Source organism: Anguilla rostrata, chromosome 4, assembly GCF_018555375.3.
Source record: "Anguilla rostrata isolate EN2019 chromosome 4, ASM1855537v3, whole genome shotgun sequence".
Lineage (NCBI taxonomy): Eukaryota > Metazoa > Chordata > Actinopteri > Anguilliformes > Anguillidae > Anguilla > Anguilla rostrata.
This window is the reverse complement of record NC_057936.1, coordinates 28,878,758-28,902,152: the sequence shown is the minus strand read 5'-3', so window position 1 is coordinate 28,902,152 and position 23,395 is coordinate 28,878,758. Positions and strand designations below refer to the sequence as shown.

At 43.2% G+C, this 23,395-nt stretch overlaps 1 protein-coding gene across 2 annotated transcripts in view; it reads left to right on the top strand.

The window, feature by feature from the left end:
* The first annotated feature begins 1,262 nt into the window (after positions 1 to 1,262).
* Positions 1,263 to 23,395, top strand: part of dennd1b (DENN/MADD domain containing 1B) — a 97,583-nt gene continuing 75,450 nt past the window's right edge. The window contains exons 1-2 of one of the 2 annotated variants that reach the window (XM_064332045.1): positions 1,263 to 1,555; positions 2,143 to 2,207. In XM_064332045.1, the coding sequence (XP_064188115.1) occupies positions 1,539 to 1,555; positions 2,143 to 2,207 (82 nt within the window). In that variant the 5' untranslated portion in view covers positions 1,263 to 1,538. The remainder of the gene's footprint in view (positions 1,556 to 2,142; positions 2,208 to 23,395) is intronic. The other variant, XM_064332046.1, reaches the window with a different exon arrangement.

The following is a 23,395-nucleotide window of genomic DNA, read 5'->3' as shown; positions in this document are numbered from 1 at the left end:
AATATTTTCCTGCCTTTATAAAAATGAAACCATTTCTCCTATGTTACCCATACATACAATACCTTAAACACAAGCATAACTTAAAAGGAATCAGAATTGTTCGCTGCTGTTAGCTCATCTGTTAAAAGGATTTCAGAAAAATGTATGCCTTTGTATGAGGGCTGTATTGCTTTGGGATGACTATGAATGTGATCATCCCAAAGTGGAGTTTCAGTGTAACCGTCAAATGTAACTCTAAAGTAGAAATGGTTTTCAAATCACTATGCATATAATGTTTTTGTTATATAAACATCACAGTGGTTACATTTTTATTCATAAACACAGCACAGTTCAATGCAAAAAGAGTCAATCACATTAAAAATAACATTGAAAAAAGTATGCATGCTGGATCACACACCTGGGTAATGAGTTTAGTCCAGTTAACATAAATTATTATTGACACATGTTAACTTTACATTTTCAGTCTGAGGAAAGGGCACAGAAAGCTCACGATGGCTTATTCTTTGCAGGATATACACAGATCCACAAATCCTAGTTGTATATGGGTGGACTGGTACTGAAGTAATGAAATGACACAGAGAATGATATTTAGAGCAGCATAAAATCAATAGCATACAGACATTAATAAAACCATTCATTCATATAAAACATTGACTCAAATGTAGGCTACAATATCAAATTATGATTTTGAGATACTGTAAACAAAGTTATCAAACATGTAGGCCTTCTACATTGCTCTATTGCAATATTGGATAAAAAAGTGTTTCTCTTCTCTATGGCGTGCCCAAATGAGAACTACAGGAGGCTTACATTACAAGAGATTTACTGTCAGATGGTCTTAACCACAGGAAATCACTGAAAACAATAACTAGCTCTCCAGTGCTCTCAGACAATGACTGGATAAAAGCTGTAACCTAGTTAAGGTGGGGTGTCAACAATGATCTGTTTGGATGCGATACAACCTGAAGCCATCGGCTACGAGTACTATGTGCTTGACTGAACCTAGCCTTCACAGGATGAAGTTCTAACTACTCCACATTCATAATAAGCATACAGCTGAACCATGCTCATAACACTGTCACAAAGACTTTGATATTGACTCTTGTTCATTTGAAACTTTTGGAAATTAGAGAAGTACATAAACTGTATGCCTGCAGCTTGTCATAACAAGAAGTCGGGAAGGGCATTTCAACATAAAAACAGCACAAGGTAAGATTTCATTCAACATATCTAGACCAGGTGTGGGACAAATGAATGACGTCAGAACCCAGTCTTCAGATGTACTTCCTGGATTTCCGTGCAGAGTCGGTGAAACTGAGGCAGTTCTGTAGTCTGAACAAGATACACTGAAAGCAAAACACAGCAAGGGACACGTTAACTATGCTTCCGCACAACGAAATCGTTATTGGACATCGCTAAGATAGATATCCAGATAGCCAGTGAATAGACGCAAACGCTAACAAAACATTACCGTGTGGCTATTTTCCAGACTCGGACAGCAATCAAGCCGGCTAGAGAGCTGTCGAGATGCTGTAACCATGGACAGCAGAATAAAGTAAGTCATGAGTTGTGTATTGCAATCTTAACTAGTGAGCTGACCATTAATTCACGACATATTTAATACATGGGCACAAAGTAATTTTCAAATACTCGTACAAAAAGCTGACTGAAGCATTGTCATTTCCAGTGACTCGTTGCTGGCCCAATATTGAATTAGCTAGCATTAGCTTCGTAATGTATGCACGTTAGTTTTAGCCGGCCAGCTGGCGAGCTATGTAGGCCCAAGTCTCAAAATGCGACTAGTTAACATTACTTAATATTTATGAACGTGTCTGTCTGTCCGTTTCATAAAACGGCAAGAGATGCGTTATTCGCGAATTGCGCAAAACGAGAGCCCAGCGTTTGATTGCCAGCTAGGCTGCTATTTCTCTTGCTAACGTTAGCAAGCTCCATATCGCTATATAGCTAGCTATAGCATATTATTTACCTAGCAGGCTACCTAAACTCTTCGTGTTCGTACAGCTGAATCTCTCGACGTAGGTTTTGCCGGATTGTATATTTAAATGTATCCCCATGTGCTTATTTTTGTTTTACTTTTAATGCAATTGCTTGAAGTATGACAAGTGCATGTTCCCCACACAGCGAGAATCCAGAGAAAACATTTGATCTGGTACTACAGGTGGAATGTCCTACATCTGAAAATGAAGGTAGGATATCTTTAAAATTAGATGGGGTGCTTGAATACAGTTTTTGGCTAAATCAAATGATAAAGTCTGCTTACCAGTTAGTTTCGTTCATTTCGCATGACCAGCAATTTACAGTTCAATACACAGTATAACTACCAATTGGCACTTTTTCCTATTGCAGGTTCAAACAATGTTTTAAAACACCGAAGGTCCACTTTGTTGTGTATTTTGATGCTAGCTGAACATGCATTTATAATGATGGATGTTCTAACAAAGTAGCCATTTAATATTTTTTAAACTCAGAAATGTTTATTTTTCGTATGTTATCATCTCAGGGAGAATACAAGAGATAATGTACCCCTATTTTTAAATTGTTTTATGAAACTTCATTGTTCCAGTCCTGATTCAATCACTTACTGGATTAGTTTGGTACAACAGTGAGCATATCATGTCGTTTTGAATCCAGCCTAGCTTTGCAAAGTATCTGCTGTATTATCTGACATTTATTTGATAGTTTTGGGAAGAAAAAGATTGTCAGGAATGGAGCAATAAGTGTATGTACAGTTTTAATTCCATACTTTATGGGTAGGTAGGTGAGGTGCATAGAAACATCTGTTTTGTTGGGTGTTACTTTTGCCAAGATGTGTTGGTTATATTGTTGCAATCCAATCGAAATGTAATAGACTGCCTATTTATGTGTCTTGAGTGCTTTGGACTGCACTGACCTGAAAAGGTAGTAGTACTGCTAAATTCCATGTAGCGTTTTTTAACTTCATAAATATGGGTAACAGGTACTTGTGGCAAGTCCAGGTGTGGTACATTAAATTTTTTTAGAAAATAGTATGTTGTTTAAATTGTGTAAGACATGGAGACTTGATTGATCACTAGCATATGTGCACCTGTGATTGAAACAAGTATGTGTGCAACTATGGTATTTTCATTTAACTTTATCCCTTTCATATTTGCACTGTTTACTTGAATTATGAGCCTACTATGAAAATATTAAGATGGAAGCCCTGAGTTTGCCGGCATGATTTGGTGTGCTTTGTCTGCAAATCACAGGTTTCCCTTTGGATAGAAAACACAAATTATTACTGGAAATACTGTCATAGGGTGCTGACGGGAAATGGTCAGTTGGATATAGGGTACCAAGTTACATGACATTACATTACATTTATTTGGCAGACGCTTTTATCCAAAGCGATGTACAAAAGTGCAAGTAAACTGTGTATATATGGTGGACAATTATAATGTACAAGATTTCAAAAGGTATATGGTTTCCATTGATTTTATATTCCAGTGATGCAACCTTAATGCTTTTTAAGACCTGTCTCCAGACAAAACATGGACCAGCATGTCCATGCAAATAACAGAGGCAGTAATTTTGGTGTCTGAAATATAATCATCTCTGGCTGGTTCTTGCCTGCATATTATCTTACTTTTCTTCTCTGTGGAAGAAAATCAGTTCAGTGGAGTAGCCCATTTTAAGTGGAATAGCAGATGATTTACTGTAGTGCAGTTGAGTTGGGCCTATACTTAAAAAAAAAAAAAAAAGATATTTTCAGACAAATGTTTACTATTAAAGGAAGTCCTCACTTATTTTGCCGCAAATATGAGCATAAGGGGCATAACACATCAAGGATTGCTTGCAGAAACAAAGCAAGAAACCATGCACATGTCATGTTCGGCTGTGGAAAAAATAAAGTAGCAGACGTCATTTACCATCAATTTGTATGGATGATTATACTATCAGATGGAGAAGAAGCTTTTCAGGTTTAACAATGTACAGAAGTAATACAATTAAATGAATGTGTTCTAATTCAAACGTGATATAGGAGTAAGCATGTTTTTCAGGTTAAGTAAGGAACCATAGTAGAGTTAGGGGGCACACTAGGTTGGAGGTTATCCAAATTCCTGTGGCGTGAGGCAGTTATTGTACAAGTACCCCCTGGATGGGGGTCTGTTCAGTCTGTCACAGTGCTATTACCCCCCCCCCCCCAATTCATCTTTTTTAATGCTGAGTGCCCAGCAGAAAGGGAAAGGATACAGTTTTTAAAGTCCTTGGTAAAACTCAGCTGGAGACTGAACCCTCCAGCCCTAGGGGCGACATAGCTCAGGAGGTAAGACCGATTGTCTGGCAGTCGGAGGGTTGCCGGTTCAAACCCCGCCCTGGGCGTGTCGAAGTGTCCTTGAGCAAGACACCTAACCCCTAACCCCTAACTGCTCTGGCGAATGAGAGGCATCAATTGTAAAGCGCTTTGGATAAAAGCGCTATATAAATGCAGTCCATTTACCATTTACCATTTTGAGGTCAGTGCTGACACTCTATCCACAAGGCCGTTGAACCAGTGCTTTTACAGATCACAACCCTGCTTCCTCATTCGTCTTCAGTATTGCTATTAGTGAGGTATATGGCAGACAGGTCACTGTGCAGCCGCAGAGTTAACCAAAGGAGTTTTCCTTTGGCTGATAGGCTGATATTAAAGTTTGAGCGGACTTTACAACTTCAGCAATAGGGTGTATTGTCTTAACCCTCTCTCCTCAAAACCTGCCTCACTTTGCCTCATTTCCTGACCTCTACTCTTGGGAGTAATGCTGCATTTTTAACTTAAGGCCCTGCTCCAGCAGAATGCTTGTGCTGCCCACTTATTCAATGCAACCTAAACATTACTCTGGAGAGGATGTCATTTTTGCAGGGATCACTTCCATGTTGTTTTTCCCACATGGAGCCCAAAGTGAAATCCATTGCAAATAGAATGTAATGAATTGGAAAAGTTATTTTAGGAACTGGTTTCTGATGGGGAGACGGGTAGAGACCCAAAACTGTGTTTTTTTCCCCCTGCACTATTCTGTGTCGACGAACAGACTAAAGCATTTATTATTGATCTTTCCCCCATTGAATGTTGTTGCCTTTCTTACTAAAATGCACAAACAAAATTGCTACTTTCAGGCATTAACATGTCGGGAACATGCCGTCGTAGTACAATGCAATCTCAATCTTTTTTTAAAAATAAATAAAGAAAAGATTTTAAAGGCCTATCTCACATGAATCAGTTATATCACTGTGTGTCCATTGCTGTTGTGGAAGTATAAAAGTACATGCTGGTCACCTCTTCTTTTGCAGCCAGCCAGGAAACGTGCAACAGTCACCACACTGAGTGTCAGAATGAAAGGGTTCTGGTCTAGATGTGACTCAGTTTCTCCTTCTTTTTTCCCTCTTCCCCTACCATGGCCGTTGAAGTGCTGATGCACCTTTTCGTTTTCTAACGAAGCTTCTCCCTACCACCACACATTATTCCATAAAAGGATTTTTCCTTGGCAGTTTTGTTGTGTCTTGCAAGTAGTTGATATGGTGCTTGTTCTAAAGCAGGGAAGTCAAACACGAGTCATGGAGGCCCACAGTGTCTGTAGATATTTGTGGTTTCCTTTTACTCAGCTGCCAATTAAGGGCTTGGGAACAGGGTGTGGGGTGTTTTTTAGCCAGTGAGTGGGTTAAATTAATCACTGATGCTGAAATGCACCATAAACCAGCAGACACTGCAGCCCTCAGGACTTAATTCTGATGTAGAGGAACTGCTGGCATCTTTTCTGGTACTTCAGTTCAGACGTTGAAGCCACACAGACAAATGAAATGGTTGTATTGTTTCTTCACAAAGGGAGACACTCTTTGTTTATATTCCTTTTGTGATCATTTGGAGGTACAGAATGCGACAAAATGTTTCCAAAGCTTCAAAGATTTCTGTTTCAGTTTATAAAACAAAGTGTTCTAATTGGTAATGGCCAATTTTTGTTGGCCATTACCAATGCTTAGGGCTGACTGTGCTGATGGAATATCAATTTTCAGTTACATTAACCAATTAAAAATAATTCTCTGCAAATTCGTCAAGCATCAATTAACTTTGCACTTATTGATTATAATTGATCTTTTTGTGCCTTCGAGTTGCTCTGGGAGGTACATGCTTATGCTGCAGGATGACTGGTGCTTTATGCAAATTATCCTGGCATCCGCAGTAATCTTTTAAGTGTTTAAGCAAGTGTCTTGAGCGCAAAGTGCAGTATTTCCTTTAGCAAAGAAATGTTTGCAGCTGCACTGCGCAATTTGACCTGGAAGGGCTGGAGAGTTTGCTGCCTGACCTCTCGCACTGTAAAGGCCACACCGTCCGTGTCTCAGCTGCTGCTGGGTTTCATGCGAAGCTGAGCGAAAGGGGAACCGAATTGGCTGCCGAGTAATTTAATGAGTAAGCGCTCGCTTGTGTCTGTTTCCTGCAAATGTATTGTTCTCCCTTCACTGCAAGGTGTGTGGGGAAGGTTACATTTGTTCCTCATTTCTTCCCAACAAAAAGCTCTCTGCTCACATGCAGGGCTGCACTTGGTTCTGCGTAGGGTGTGTATAGTAGCAGGCCCTTTGAGAGCTCAGCACCCCCCCACCTGAAAGGGATTTGGACTGTTCTTAAAAACTAACAGTTGACCATTGTTATCTTCAGGCATTCTTTAATAATTATTTTTGCAGAAGTTTGGCGTACAGGCTTGCAGATCAAGCTACTTCATATTTCAAGGGTCATCTTCCTCTTTATCCACTGTTCAGATGATACATGCTGCTGTGGTTCAGAAGTTAAGATTCAGTTCTAGTTCTTAGGTTGCAAGCAGTGCCCACATTTGAGTAGTACAGTAGGTCTACTAATGTTTTAAAACAAAAAAATGGCTCACCTTGACTAAGTTGCGCTTAGCAAATACGGTCATGAATTTGCTGCGCCGGCCTTCAAACCATTGTTTTGCATGTAAACTATTAAGCTTGTTGCTGTTACTGTAGCCTCTCAGAGGGTTTAGTGCTCACAGACTGCTGCAGCTATAAGCAGTCTCCTCCCACTGCGGGACTGAACACAGCTACATAAAGGGGACTTGGCGACAGTTTTGAAGAACAAAATGCACTGAATATGTTACCATCTTGTCATTATAAACGTAATGGTAATTATCATCAATTATCAGCCATAGTGATAAATCTGAAAGCGACTCCACAAGTTCCAAAAACGTGCAAAATGTATTATGAAGAAAAGCTATAAAATGAACCCCAGACTAAGACTGGTTTGTGATTTCTGTGACTCAGTCTAATGGTGTAGGCAAGAAAGTCCCATGGCATTGAATTAGGGGATTCGCATTGGACTGCAACACATGGTTTCCCAATTTTATTTTTCAGTTTTAATTGTGATTTTGCAATCCTTTGATAGACTTTTTCTTTAAACTGTATAAACTGTTTAAATTCAAGAATATAGTGGTATCTGGTACACAAAATAGTTACGTCCCATTTTATGTGTGTTTGGGGGAAGGGTGTCAGAAAATGCAAAAAAAAAAAAAAAAAAAAACATTGTTTGAAATAAGGCAGATTGTGTATCCTTTTTAACTTGGTTTTAAAGTAAGTGATAGAATGTTACATGTAAGTGCTTTTTCTACTTTTCCAGTGCTACCAGTCTGGGAATTGGGCAGTATGGGGTGGCAGTGTTTGTCACATGATCATTAGGCACATTGCCAGAGCTGTGTAGCAGGCCTATTTGTAATCACAGAGCTCAAAAAAGGTTTCATTGTTTCTTGGCTACCTATAGCCTACTTCCATTTGGTGTGCTTAAAGCACGTTCAGAAACTACAGTGGAAACATGCTGTAATTATCTGCTGCTTGTAATTATCATCAGAGCACAGAGTCTTGCAGCATCCTACTCCTTTGTAACATACCACTAGCGGTTTTTACATTTACTACACTTGTTATAATGTTCATTGAAGTTAGTGGGGAACCCGGTACACAATGTGTAAAGCTTAACATGAGACATACCAGTGGAAAACCACATGCAATCACTTATTTTTAACATTTAAAGCATTAATTAAACCATAAGTAAAATGTTTACTTACCGTTTGGAAATGTATAACCGGGGAAATAATGCAATTTCCTTTTGACATAAAATGAAATATTTTTGATGAACAAGATAGCATGTTCCTTCTGTAATGAATGTTTGTTCACTTTTGATAGACAACCCCAATAAGCAGATTGAAATGTGCCTTTACTGAGCTAGCTAGCGGAACCTGGAGAACTGTATAGAACACTCCAGCTCTGACATCTGATGCCAAAACCTATAATTCACCAAAGCAATTCAGCCGTATATGTATCTGATACTAGTCAATCTCATTAATAGGAGCAATACCACCACCGCTGCATGCATTAGAATGGTGACTAATCAAGTTAGATAGCTTGCTAGGAAGTGAATTTCATTGTCTCAATCTGATCCATTTTACTCTTACTTTTCTTTTAATTTTTGACTAGTTAGTTTTTGACTAGCAGCCAGTTATACAGCAAACCGAAATGCCAGTAATGTGTGCCATAGAGGCCACATTATGGTGGTTCCCTCTTTGTTGCTATAACAGTCTCCACACTTCTAGGAAGGCTTTCCACTACATGTTGGAACATTACTGCAGGGATTTGGTTCCATTCAACCACACAAGCATTGGTGAGGTCGGACACTGATGTTGGGAAATTAGGCCTGGCTCTCAATCGACGTTTGATCCCAGAGATATTTTATGGGGTTGAGGTCAGGGCTCTGCAGGCTAGTGAAGTTCCACTGCACAAACTCGACAAACCCTTTCTGCACGGGCCTTACTTTGTGCATATGGACATTGCTGAAAGCAATGTGCCTTCCCCCCTAACTGTTGCCGCAAAGTAGGAAGCAGATAATGGTTTTGAATGTAATTGTATGCTTTAGCGTTAAGATTTGCCTTCAAGTCAAAGGCAAAAAGGGACTTAGCCCAAACCATGGAAAAGAACCCCAGACCATCCACCTCCACCAAACTTTACAGTTTATGAATCTGGGCAGGTACTGTTCTCCTGGCATCTGCCAAACCTAGATTGGTCCATTGGACTGCCAGATGGTGAAGCATGATTCATCACTCCAGAGAATGTGTTTCCACTGCTCACTGAGTCCCAATGGTGAGGAGCTTTACACTACTCCACCCAACGTTATGTATTTCATATGGTGATCTTAGGCTTGTATGCCTGGCCATGGAAACCCATTTTATGGAGCTCCCGACTAACAGTTTTTGTGCTGACGTTGCTTCCCAAGGCAGTTTGAAACTTGATAGTGTGTAAAAATCCTCTGTCCTTGGCTGCAACCCTCACTATGTGCTTCAGCACTTGACGGCCCTGTGGCCTACCACTGAGTTGTTGTTACTCCTACGCATTTCCACTTCACCATACCAGGTGCCACGTAGAAAATCTCTGAGCCTATGGAGATTACGTGGCTGTGTGCTTGATTTTATACGTGTCAACAATGGGTGTGGCTTGAATAGCCGAATCCACCAATTGGAAGGGGTGTCCGCTTACTTTTGGTTGTATAATGCAGCCAGCTGTTTAAATGCTGTTAGATACTAGCCAGTGCTATAAATACTTAACTGGAAGGCTAGATAGCTATCAATAATCTGTTGCTTTCATGCTTGCTTCATGCTTCCTGCTTCACCTTAAATTTAAACCAATTTTTATTGTGTCCTCTGACTAAACGGGTTATTTCAGTTTTCCATGAAGTAATTGTCAACATAGACATGGTCTGTTGTTGCTTTGAGCTGCCAGGGCTAGCAATGGCAGGAGGCTATTCTTTAATTTATATTTGCTTTATCAAAACTAAGGTGTATAGAACTTTTGCGAATTTTACATCATTCTGCTTCAGCAGTGCTCCATTACTGCCATAGAGATGGTATTTGCCATTCAAAGCTGTGTTTGGATTTAGCTGGGCTTCAGTTAGATGCCCTTCTTGAAAGGCTGCATTTGTGGCCTTCTGGGTGGTTCATCCTGTTGACACACTGGGTTTAAATGCATGATGTGCCTTGTGTGCCTTGCATAAGTTGATAGTAAGTGCAGTCAGAAATGACTGCTCAACAGAAAGGCTCAGTGGTGTCACGCTGAAAAATTGGTCAAAATAGTATTCGTTCGCAGAAAGCTGCCGGCTTCCTTTTTCTGTCAAACTGAATTGAAGAAACTAAAACTTCCCCATTTCAAAAGCTGCCATTGGAAATATAATTTCTCTGCACTTGAGAAGGATGTTTGTAGTGTTTTTGACTTAAGAATGTCAGTTCTCATTTGGTGTATTACACTCCAGCAGTTAAATGTCTGGATAAATCTGATGATGTCAAGTGTTTTTTTGAACTGCCAGGCTCAGTGTGTGTATCATGCTGTTCATTGTTTAAGTTTATAACTACATTAATTACTTGCTTGTGTGTGTCAGTCAGGCATTCAGTTTCCCAGCAGTGTTCTGCCCCCCATCAGAGTGAGTGAAAGAGCTCTCTGTAGGCACAGTTACTGCACTCACTGTTATGCCTGTTATACTGGAGAGGAGGAGAGATGGAAAGAGTGCAAGAGGGGGATGAGAGAGAGTGAGAGAGGGGGGGAGAGGAGGGAGGGGGGGGAGGGAGAGGAGGGAGGGGAGGGAGGGGGGAGAGAGAGAGAGAGGGAGGGAGGGGAGCGAGGAGGGATGAGGAGGGGGAGAGAGAAGCCAGAGAGAGGAATGGGGGGAGAGAGAGAGAGAGGAGAGAGGGAGGAGGAAGGAGAGGAGAGAGAGAGGGAGGAGGAAGGGAGGGAGGGAGGGAGAGAGAGAGAGAGAGGGAGGGAGGGAGAGATGACCGGGTTCCTCCTTCAGGCCTGTAAGCATCCGAACCACGGTGGCGAGTGATCGCTTGGCGAGTGTCCCGACCGTCATGGCGTGGAGCTCTCCAGACGGGCACGGGCAACCCTTCCCGGGGGAGGAAGGGAGAGGCCGCTTTCAGGTGGTTCGATGCCCCCAGGACCGGTCCGCAGCGCTGGAGGAGCGGGACCTCGCCGGCCACGGGACGCCCCGTGACCGTAAGGAGCAGATGTGCTGAGCGCGGCGCACTGCGGGGCTCACGGCCTGCGCTTGCAGCCCCATGCTAATGCACGGCCGCAGCTCTGCGCCGAGGGCGCGCGGGCCCATTTGCATGCGCTGGCCTTCTGCTGGAACATGGAAAGCTAGCCTTCGCGGTTATTTTTAGCCCCTCTTAGCGTTAATGAAAAAAACGCTAAGAAAAGCAGGAGGGTGATCAATAATTAAACCCTGAGATCTGAAGTAGAAATGTTGCTCATTAGGCTTACTTCATCCCCCTCCTCCCCTCTCTTTGTGTTAGTGTTTAGCCAGTGCCTTTTCATTTTAGCTGCATTTGGAGTCATAGATGGCATTTTTAGCCTACTGTATTTTTAATGTGTTGGTATTGGCCTACATTGTATGTCCTGGAACAGTTTTGTAGCAGTTGCAGAAGATGTGAATTTTCATAGTGCCGGCTGTGGGTGTTGGCATCTTTTGAACAAACTGCTAGTCTCCACCCATGCCCTTTGCTTGCAAGTGAAAAGGAGAACACTTTTCACCAGCAGCTCTGTATATTTCACATACCATGTGAAATTGTGAAAGAAAGAAAGAAAAACAACAGACCAATCCAAACTTTACTACGTTATTAGAATGAAAAATTTGTGGTTGGAGTAGTTGGTGCTTGAGATGTTTCTGTTGAAGGTAAATTAAAGTTTCAGCTGATTTAATTTGTAGAAGATATTGGTGATAGAGGCTACTATAAATTTAGATTTAAAAGTTTGAAGTCTACAACCACAATCTCACCCCCCCCCCCCCCACCAACCCTCATCTTCACTGGTCTGTGATCACAATCCACAGCCGCCCCCACCAGCCCACCCCCGTGGAACCATCACAAACAAGCAAAGCCGCAGTAATGAAAATACGAAAGGCTAGGAAGCCCAGTTTAATTTGTTACTAACCAGTGTGTTTATTTTCTTTCTGAAACAACTTGCTTATTGGTCGCTTTGAAGACTTTGAATTCTGCAGCCAATTACTTCATGAAAATGTGTTTTTTAGAACAGTGCCATGCTGTTTTAAACCTGGAGCTATGATAATCCACTTGTTGTTTTGTTGCATATCTCAGTACTCTTGTAGTTTAAAGAAATTGCATGTGCTGAAATATTATTAAAGTACCCGAGTGAAGTTTAATACGTAGACTGTATGTATTTTGGATTTCCCTAACATTTTATTCCTTTCTAACCTCCCCAATGACAGACTGGTATTCTCTGAAATACTGTAAATATCCACGGAAATGTGTTGGCTGTGTGAAGGATGTATATCCACACTGGGGCTTTTAATCGTTTGCCTCTAAATTGAAAGAAATACTTTTTTCTCAAAACTTTCTTTTTCCTGTCCACCGGCTGAAAAGCGAACTCATGTTGGCATTTTAAAAGCGCTGAAGCGGCAGTGTTTGAAACCGGTTACTCCTCCGTTCGTTTAATGTTCTGTTGACGCATCACAAGGGCCGCGTTTGTTTAGGGGCTCCGCATACCCGCAGACGAACGAAGCTGCCTTCAAGGCATTTCCTCTGCTATTATTTATTACGCACCATTTCGCTTCTTCTCCTATTTAAAAAACAGAGAAAAAAAGGAGCCGTCCAAATTCAAATAATTGGTGGATATAATATGCTTTCCTTCTTGTAAGGTCTAATAGAACCAGTGTGGCCAGAGACTATTAATCAATGATGCTGCTGTGAGCTGCAAGTCCTCCCACTTACTGTGAATATCGTGGCTTTTATATCATTGTATTGGCTCTTTTTGGGATGCGGCCCATTTTTCACCACAGAATGTAGGTCAGTCCCAATGGTTGTCTTTGTGAGGGCTTAACTGTGTTATTTGTCATTGTGCATCATGTGACTCATATATGAGGTCTTTGTTGTCACACATGGCTCAGCGTGCTTTCATCTGATTGGACCGGGCTGCAACACAGATTCAGCGCGTGTCAGACAGAATTAGCATGTACGGTACTGTCATTGTTTAAGTCCACGAGCATGTTGCCCTTTTCCTGCACAGTCTCACTCCCCTACGCAGCCAGTCCTCTTGTATTGAGAGTTTCACTGGTGAAAACGATAGTCATCCTGTAACAAGTTTGGATCCTCAGGTGCCCGTTAGACTTGCGTCTTTTCAGCCGTAGAACTGCACTGCCCTTACTGGGCTTAAGAAATATACTAATAATCCCTCAGTCACACACACAGTTGGTTTGGCTGTTTCGTTCGTCCAGAGAAAGGCGGTGAGTGTGGAATACGCCATGCCGGCGTGAGCCTCTCCCTCGCGGTGACCTGCGAACGAGCGCATCGCTAAATTTCACCCATGCCGTTATAAACTTTCAGAGCGTAGATTCTGCGCCGGGGTGTCGCCAGCCAACGTAAAGTCTGAGTTAAATCTCAGCTGTAGACACCAAAGACGGGTCTTTACGCCATTATTAGCAGATCACTGCCTCTGGGCCCCCGACGTGTTAGAGAAAGTGACGGTCTATTCTATCGAGCAGGGATCGCACGAGCGCCGCTGCTGCAGAACAGCATTTTGGGGGCAATTGTCATCTCTTTGTACAGATAATTGAGTTTATTATTATTATTATTTTTTTTTTTTACTGTTATGATTTTTTTTTTTTTTTTTTGCAAGGCAGATGGTCTGAACATATGGCTAGAAACTTGTGAGCTCTCGAAGCAGCTACTTCCCGTCTTTCCCTTCGCATCCAAACCGGAGCCGTCACCAACCGCCGAGGTTAAAATCTTTAGCAACTGCTCAGCGCTGCTTTCACTGCCTTGGCTGCCTGCGTTTGGAGCTGGGATGTGTGTTCATCATGGGTGTGAACACAGCGGCTGAAGCGCAGCTGGGGAATTCAGTTGTTTGTGTTATGAGTTTGACTATATATTGCTTCCAGTAATATGTCTTTGGTTTCTTAGAGTGACTAGTGATTGGCTAGTGATTGACTAGAATAACAAAGGTTGAATTACCTGAACTTGAAGTGTTTTACAGTGCTTTATCAAGGTCCTACGCTTTGACAAGGCTGGAATTCTCAGGATGTGAGACAACACTAGAAGTTAGTTATCAACCTATTTAATTCCTTTTGGCAACAAACATTTTATTTGTTGGCTAGAGAAGCGGGTGAAGATGTTTTAGATTGTAGTAAGCAAACATAAATAAGGCCTGTGAGTAAAAGAGAACAGCCATTATTTTATTTATTGGCCCTGACAGTGCAGTATGCGTGTTTTTGTTTGTGCATTTAAGCAGGCAAAATTAATTCCTATTCTGTCCTGCCTACTCAAATCTGCTTGAGATTGTATTCTATCAAAACTTGTTCTCAGTCCAAATTGTGCTCTTTTATGGGAGCTTGTTATGGGAGTTTGGTCTTTGAACAAATTAATAATGAATGAATTATGGCATACCATTGGCCGACACAATTACAACTTACATTTGCAGCACTCTCTTTAATAAACCTGTTTTATATTGGTGAGGCAGTGCGTCCGTTGTGCATTAGTATTGCCATTGTAGTATCTTACCGTGAGATACCTTGAGCCAGCTGAAATGGGATTAACTTTATCAGAAAAATAAATTGTCTTTTTGTAGTAGTTTCTACTTCTTTGATCTTCGTATTCCTGTTACAGTCTCTTCTATTTGCTTCATGCCGGTTCTTGTTATTTGGCAGCCAAATTATGGATGGTGAAAAAGCCTTCCTTAAATCTCTGCCAAATTAGTGAAAAACTATTTCTTGGCTGACTCGCACCTCTTCCACACTGGCACCCTTGCCATGTGTATTGCTCACGGTGTGATATTTCCATTGTAGTGGTGAACATAACCGGTCGAGCCACTTGGGCGTTAACTCAATCGATGTCTAAATGCACACTGTTTATGCAGGAGTGTGAACTCAAGATTCACCGTCTAAGCTCTTGATAATGCTTTACCTCCTTTCAATCCTTATAGCAGACCTAGTTTGAATTATATTCAATACAGAGTTATGGCCATTTTTTATTTGGGGGTCATAGTAGTTAGGCTATAGCCTAATGTAATTTTAGATACACAGAGAGAGATCCTGTTTCTGATATTTCCCATGCTCAAATTGTTATTTTCATTGGTAAAAAGTAATTACATTCCTTTGCAATTCCATTTTGGCTCAGTCTTACTTTGCCCTCGTTAGTAAAAAATTTTTTTAAAATCAAAAACCATATCCAGTGTGCTTCCACAAACTGCAATGCTGACATGAATGAGAGAGAGAAAAGGCAAACACAAACGCACACAGGCGGGATTGCACGTTTATTGGGCCTGCACTTTTTAGCTTCTCACAATCAGGCGATGATCAGGATGATACAGTTTAAATGGCATATCAGTGCAGAGAAGTATTCTCTTTCTTAGGGACTTTTTATACTAAATTAGCATGAAATGTAATGCCATTTGCAGCATGCTATTGGTGGGGGGGTGGGGGGGAACATTTTTAAACGATTCAGAGTGTTTTCTTTCTGCCCGAGCTTGAAAGATGCCCGTTAATCTGCTTACCCCTTTAATTGTGAGTACCGGGGGAGGAGCTGCTTGCAGCTAGAATAAACGCGCTGATCCAGAAGTAAAGTGATGACCACAGTTATTCCATGCTTTGGGCTCAGGAATCCCCTCCCTCCTCCTCATTTCGTAGGGAGGGGGAGAAAAGGCTCCTTGTTCGACAATAGAAATTTCTGCCATATGTTGGGTTGACATCTTCATCAGGTTCACAGCGGGTTACCTTAGTTAGCTTTCACTTGACTGCTTGATGGGATTTTCTCCCGTTTCTCGAACTAGCTGGCTCAAAGTCTAGACACCAGAAAACAGGCCTTCTACCACAAGTGCACAATGGCATTATTGTGAATGTGAAGTAGCTGCTGCTTCCTCTTAGTGGCCGCCTCCTTACACGAACCACCGGCACAAAGACAATGGCTTTGTCCTGGCCAAAGAGGAGCTAATCCAGAGCACTACATACCGGGGAAGAAGAAAATCTTTTATGGACAAGAAAAGAGAAATCATCGCCACGGAGGTTAGAGTTCAGCAGTTTAACCTCCGACCAAGGAAAGAAAAAGGGAAAAAAAAAAAAAGCGAGAAAAGGCAAAGGGAAAGAAGAAAAGAGAAAGGAACAAGGAGAGGCGAGTCCTACAAGGCCCATCGGCCCGGGGATCTTAATGGAGTGAGGGGCGCGAAGTTCTGTCCCAGCATGCCGCTGACCGAGGAAGCCCAGGAAGACCTGCTCCGAACAGCAGGCCTCGCCTGAGCGTCCGGAGTCCGCCGCCGATTTGCTCTGCGGTTTTACTACGCGACGCACGATCTCGCCGTCTCCTTCCACCGCACGCTGTCTTTGAATGTAAAGACTTGCCGGAATCCGGAGCATGAGAAGGGTTCGCTTTTTCCGTCAGTCGTGCGAAGGTGTGGGAATAGGAAGGCTGTGCCGAAGATTAATTTCCGCCTGTTGCAAAATTAAACGTACTCCATTAGTCAGCCCGTGATGAATGGGCCAGTTTTCTGGGCTGCAATTACACCACTAACATTTAAAGTCAAACCACTAGAACTTTCTAGTCCCTTTTTTGTCAGTTGGTATTGATTACAAAGAAACCCAACCATGAATCCCCCGCTGTGCTGTATTTTAATTTCCCTGTATTTTAGTTGATTAACCAAGGCCCTCAGCGACAGTGGATGAAATTGCCCGAGATAACCAGTTAAATATTTTATTGCGTTTCGTGTGATGAGAATGTACCCTTTCCTCTCCATTGAGGAAGTGGCACCTTTCTGTCGGAGTGAAAACCACATTTATAAACAGACATTCCAGCAGTCATGTCTACAGTCAGCTTTGGTCTTTAATATCATACCGCGATGGTCGACATGGAGGCCAACATCTGAATGGAAGGCACAAACGCCTGGCGATGAATGTCGTGATCTGAGAGTTTATGGAAGCGTTGGTGGATCCTGGCCTTAGATGAAGTTAGCTTAATGGGGCACAGTAGTGCGCTGGTCGGTTATAGGGACACGATAAAGACAGCCAGCTCTGGACAGCGGGCCTGTTTGTTTGCCCTGCCCCCCCTGCCCCCCCCCCCATGTTCTCATTATGCCCTGAGACGGAGGTGGCGAGGAGTCGCGGCAGCTGTGGGAGAAACAGGAACCCTGCCGCCGCTCACCTATTAACCCTCCCGCCACGCTCCCCTCGTATCAGAGCCCGGGTGTTGACTTTTAAAGACAGGCATCCGTGGGACGTCAAAACATTGATTTGCGGCCGGGCGGCGCGTGGCGGCTGCATCTCGCGGCGCCCCGACGCTCCTGTCGGGAGGTTAGCCGCGCTCGGGGACCCGGGGGGAATAACAGGCCCCCGGCACCCGGGGGCCCCGGGGCCGCCGTCACCTGCAGCTTCGCACGGGTGCGAAGAAAAGAAATTACTTACTCGGGCAAGGTGATTTCAATTCAATTCTCACCCATTAGCCTTGTTTGCTTTGCTTCCAGATTGCTGTTTCTGACGGAATATGCGCCGTTTCTCCCCCCGCAGGGAAGCCACCTTTCCGTCACTGCGGTTTTTTACTTTATCGGGAGCAGTGAGCTCCAGTACCGCAGCGCTCGGCGTGACGTGTCCTCCAAGGTTTCTGCACATTGAACCTGCGACAGTGAATTGAATTGCTATCCTAATTACAGATATCCCTTTACATTACATTACATTACATTATAGGCATTTAGCAGACGCTCTTATCCAGAGCGACGTACAACAAGTGCGACGTACAACAGGCCCTTTGTTTCAGGGGTGCCCATTCTTATGTGCAAAATGGCCGGTGTGGGTGCAGGATTTTGTCATAGCCCAGCACTAGCACATTCTAATTATCCAGGTCTTTATTGAAGACGGGCGTTTGTTAATTAGTTGAATCAGGTGTCGTTACGTTGGGCTAATAGAAAACAGAGCACACGCACACCGGCCCTTTTCGGATAAGCATGGAAGCCCTGCTTTATGTGAAGCAGTTGGTGAGTAAGTATGGTAAGTGAACAGAAAAATGCTAGTTTTGCACAAATGCTAGGGCACGTAACAGAGTGTGTCCAGTACGACCTGTATGTTGTGACATAGAGTCTATTGAATTGTCTGTTGCGTAAAGTTGATTGAATTTCACAAGAAAGTCTGACTCATGCTTCGTTTATTGTGGTAGAAAGCACTGCCTCGTTTCTTCCAGGAGAAATGCTTGATTGGTTCCAAATAGGTGAAGGCCGTGACTTGAGGATGTCAGTGTGATGCACCTCAAGTCTTTAGGTGTGTCCATCTTCTTGGAATACACAGTCTCTCTCTCTTTCTCTCTATGTTGGACAAAAATCCTTTAAAGAGCAGTTTTTAGGCTGGCATCCCCAGTGCAATAATGTGTGGGGAACAAAATGCAGCTGTGGGATTTCATAAATTTTTGGAAAAATTTTACACAATTACAGCTAGACTCAATTTTCTAATGTCATTAGCTGTGTTGAAGTCAAAAAGTAATTGAGGTGGAAAATCCCAGAAGTGACATAGCATAAGGGAGTCTCTAGAGTGAGATAGCTATAGCACAGCATAAAACTAGAAGGATGAATCCCACAGTGGAGACTTACCCAGTTGAGCATCCAATTAATTATGAACAAAAAAAACCCACCGCAGCCATAAAATTTGAGCCCACTAGGCATCCGAGGGGCTGGAAATGGACAAGCAGGAAGAGGATCAGTGGATCAGCACAAGATTGAGATTCTAGAAGAACTTTTTGTGATTTGGACAGATGCTTTGCTGTGATCATTGCTTGTGTCTCGGCTTGTCACGGTGTTTGGTTTAACCGGTGGCATATGCTGCACGAGCCTATATGGTGCAGTTATCTCCACACCATCCATCCTGGTGTTTTGTGATTCCAATTTAAAAATAAAATAAAAGTAAAAAATAAAAGTTCATTTACAGAGCTTTGTCTTTGATATTGTTAAACAAATGTAAGTACATATTCGCCTATATTTATGTACATTAATGATCAGTACCATCAGATATAGCCAGTTCTCCTCAATTAGGCTATTAGGCAAGTAATAAAACTGTGCGAATTGTATTGACATTATTTAAAATAGTGGATGCGTGTAATCAGATGTCTACTGTTTAGATTATGGCCTTAGAGAGAGAATGGATTGGATATAACATGTTGGTTGTCATCCCCTCCACAACCATAGCAGGAAACATCCTTCGGGCAATTAAAAGTCACACTGATACCCAAATCTAGGCAGGTGATCTATGGGTCCCGCTTCCTGCAGAGTTTGTCTCTGCAGGGACACCAGCTATTCACAGGGCCTGAGTGCGCACAGAGGTCATGTTCCTGTTGATCTTAAGTTCGAATGCAATCTGTGACACTTAATTGAAATCATTGATTTTTTTTTGAAAGTGGACAACAACGCGGTGTGATTTTTGTTTTCTTCCATGGAAAATATTTTTCCTGAAAGTGGAGATTACAGCTGGCTGGATTTAACGATTATTTATCTACAAATATCACCCCTGTTGTTAGAAGCAGAAATCAACGTCCATGCTTTTTATATTTATTCAGTAGCTGAACTGAATTACCTCCTAACATAATCATGCTTGGTCTCATTAGATAGGGACTAAATTTATGTGTCAAGCCATACTGAGTAAGGTATTTAAGATGGGCACAGGAAAAAGTTGTGTTGTGTCGTAGTTGGTTGTGGAGCCTCTCTAAATAGCCTAACCGTTTGGTGGTTATTTTGGTGGTGGTTCCTTGGTTGTATGTTTTAAGATCATTTCCTTAGTTCCTGTGGCGCTGAAATTGTAAGAGGTTAATGCTCTGGCTACGTCTGGCTTATCGGTCTCCCTCTATGTGCTGGTGATTTCAAATCAACGTCCTCCTTCATGTTTTCTGTTTTGTAATTTAACGTAGTGAGACTAAATTCAATAAATAATTCAGTTATTTATTCTTAAGACCTGATATTTATTCTTAAGACCTGATATAGTGTGTTTTGACTTGTTGGTTGATTCCACCAGGTTACTGTCGACTGATTTATCAAGGAATTCAGCGATTGAATTGGTAATTGTTATGTTTAATAATAATGATGTTGAATCACATATAATTTTTATATAGGTTAAGTGAGGGTTCTAGCATGCAATACCACGTGTGTTCAGTATTCAGAGTGTTGAACATTTTAACAAGGGCACTGACTGTTGGAAACAGTATTTTTAATTAATTTTAACATTATTTATTAACCCTTGCTTCCGCGACAATGTACTCTTCGTTTTGTGCGCTGACACTCATGGCAAATATCTGCAATGTGCGGATTTTGTAATTTAAATGATCTCAAAGCACAGGTTTTGTTAGCCTTATTGCATTCTGAAAGCTACATACTGGTCAACAGAGTGTGGAGTATATTTTTCATTTTAGTGTTGGTCTTCTTGGTGATTAAAACTCATTTTTCTAAATTGAATTTATTATTGAATCTCCTTAACAACATGTGAAGAAAGAAGCTGTATGTGTGCGTTTGTGTGCGTGTGTGTTTGCGTGTGTGTCCGCGTGTGTGTGCGTGTGTGAGTGTGTGAGTGTGTGCATGTGTATGTGTATGTGTGTGTGTGTGTGCGTGTCTGTGCGTGTGTGTGCGTGCGTGTGTATGTGCATGTGTGTGTGTGTGCATGCGTGTGTGTGTATGCATGTGTGTGTGCGCGCGCGCGCGTGTGTGTGTGCGCGCTCGTGTGTGCATATGTGTGTGTGTGTGTGTGTGTGTGTGCGCGCACTGTTGTGTGTGTTTGTGTGTGTGTGTGTGTGTGTGTGTGTGTGTGTGTGTGCGCGCACGTGTGTGTGTGCGCGCGCACGTGTGTGCGTATGTGTGTGTGTGTGGTGTGTGTCGTGTGGTATGTGTGTGTGTGTGTGGTGTGTGGTGTGTGTGTGTGTGCGTGTGTGCGTGTGTGTGTGTGTGTGTGTGCGTGTTGCGTGTGTGTGTGGTGTGTGTGTGTGTGTGTGTGTGTGTGTGTGTGTGCGTGTGTGTGCGTATGTGTGTGTGTGTGTGCGTGTGTGCGCACGTGGCTTGGGGCGGTTCACAGACTTGCTGGGAACAGGACCAGGCTCAGTGGGCAGATCTCAGGAGAGCCAGCAGGGCCAAAGGGATTAACCAGCCCCAGGTCTGTCATGGTGACATTTCTCTCCTCTGGCTCAACAGCAGGGGTTGGGTTTACCCCCATAACCTTCAACTTTCAGCCTTAACCCATTAATCCCCTTTGTGTCTGTGGGGCGCGTCCCTTACACAGGCACAATATGGCAGCAGGAGTCTAGAAGAAATGATGCTTTGAGTCTTAAGGAGTTTACAAACAGACGCTGCGTATGGAAAATGCTATCAACGAGCAAAGGATCTTCCTCAGATTTCTTACAATTTTTTTAAACCTCTGATTGTGTATGAGTCTGTCTGCCTTTTGTGAAGTTTTTTGAATTTCATGATTATTAAAGTCAGGTTTCCATTTGGAGAGTCATCTTGCCTAATTAGATTGAATTTGATTTAAGAATATTTTGTCAGTCTTAGTACTGAATAATCAGGTGGTAAAACTGCGCCCCCCCCCACCCCCCCCAGCAGACGCTACATGAACCTTCACTTCTGTCTGTGTAAATAATGTTTCATTGCACAGAGATCTGCACTTAACAGTGCACTAGTAAAAGTGTGCTCTTAACAAATACATTTTAATTAGCTTCCATAGAGGAAATTAATAGTATCACTGAATTCTCTGCGTGGTATAAATCATAAACTCTTCCTCATAAATAGTATTTATGAGCAATAATAAGATTGGGGCCCACCATTTTTTGGTTAATGAAGATTTATGTGGATATTAATCCAAGTAATGTATTTGTGGTCTTATGGCTGTAGATTTTGAATATTCAAATATTCGGTCTCATCGCTGCTAATTAAGGGCGGTATCTTCAACAGGGGAGAGCGTCGCTGTCCCGCACCAATACATTACAAAAGCAGGAATTTGCAATGCGTGCAGCTCCAAGAGGCGCTGTCCTGATGATTGAGACTGAATGATATTTCCAGGCCAATTTGCTTCCCATGTTTTACAGGTTATTAGGAAGAGCGAGTGTGAACGCTCATTAATAGGGAGGCGTTCTCCGCGCGGTTTTTGGAGAGCGGGAGGTGTGGAATCCCGCCTTTCCCCGGTTTATGAATGTGCAGAAAGAACAGCCTTGCGTGTCAGGGGCCGCTGACTGTAAGACAATGAGAGCCCGGCGTGAGACTGCTCTCAGCCCCCTACCCCACCCGCACACCCCCCCCCCCCCCTTTCCCTCCTCGTGTTCGGGCCAGGAGAATCTTCCACACACGCATCTCGCCGAACGTACAGCTCCTCCTCTTAAACCGTCAGACTCTTAAAACCGACCCCGTTCAGACCGTATAGAGCGAGACGCAGTCCAGTTTTAATCTGAATCCGTGCCTTTCCCGTCGAATTAGCAAAACATCAGCGCGTCCCTCAAGGGTTGTTGTTTCCCAGACTCCCTGTTTGTCCTCGGTGGTATGATGAAGCGAGCGTGTCCTCGAGTGCGTGAGCAGTTTGGCTTGTAATGCGCGTCTCTGTGCTTTAGGGGGCTGGGGCTGCTGTCGCGGCCCTTCCCTGGCAGCGATTCTCATCCTCTCACCCATAAAATCAGCATAAAATTGACCTAACTCTGACAGATCAGATGGGCTTTCTGGGAAATAATCCCCGGGGAAAAAGGAAATTCTACCCTTTGTAGAAGTCTTTTTTTAAGACGGGGCGCGTGAAATCACGGAATCGGATTACGGAACGCTCCTTTGATTCCATCCACTCTGTCCTTTAGCCGGGTTGTTCTTTTTTATTCCCCCCCCTCCCCCCCCTCCACCGGCGGTGAACGCGGCGTTTAATTCGCGCTCGCGGTCGGCGGGAACGGAACGGAACCGGACTGGCCGGGCTCGTTTGTCCGGCGCTCCGCTCGTCCGCCTCTCCCCCTCTCATCCCGCCGTGGGCCGCCATCTTCCCGGGTGCTGGCTGGCGGAGTATTCGTCTTCGGTGACATTTCTGGGGTGGACCCTTGCCCGCCGTCGCCACCGCTGCTGGCTCGGTGCACATTTTGTTTAGGCTCCTAAAGCGTACCTCCAGCTCTTGACCCGATGCGGAGTTTGGCTTCGCTCAAGATCCTGCAGGGATTGCAAGTGCAACCTGGCTTCCACGGAACCGGGTGGACGAGCGAATGAAGAATGCAGCACCAAGGCCCGGGACCCCACGGGCTACTTTTGTTTATGCGCATCAGTGAAAGTAGTTACTCAGGATGAGTTTGAGAAACGATAAGCAGCTGGAGTGAAGAATTCTGATTTATGCTCATTTAGCCGTAACAGAATAGTGATGTAT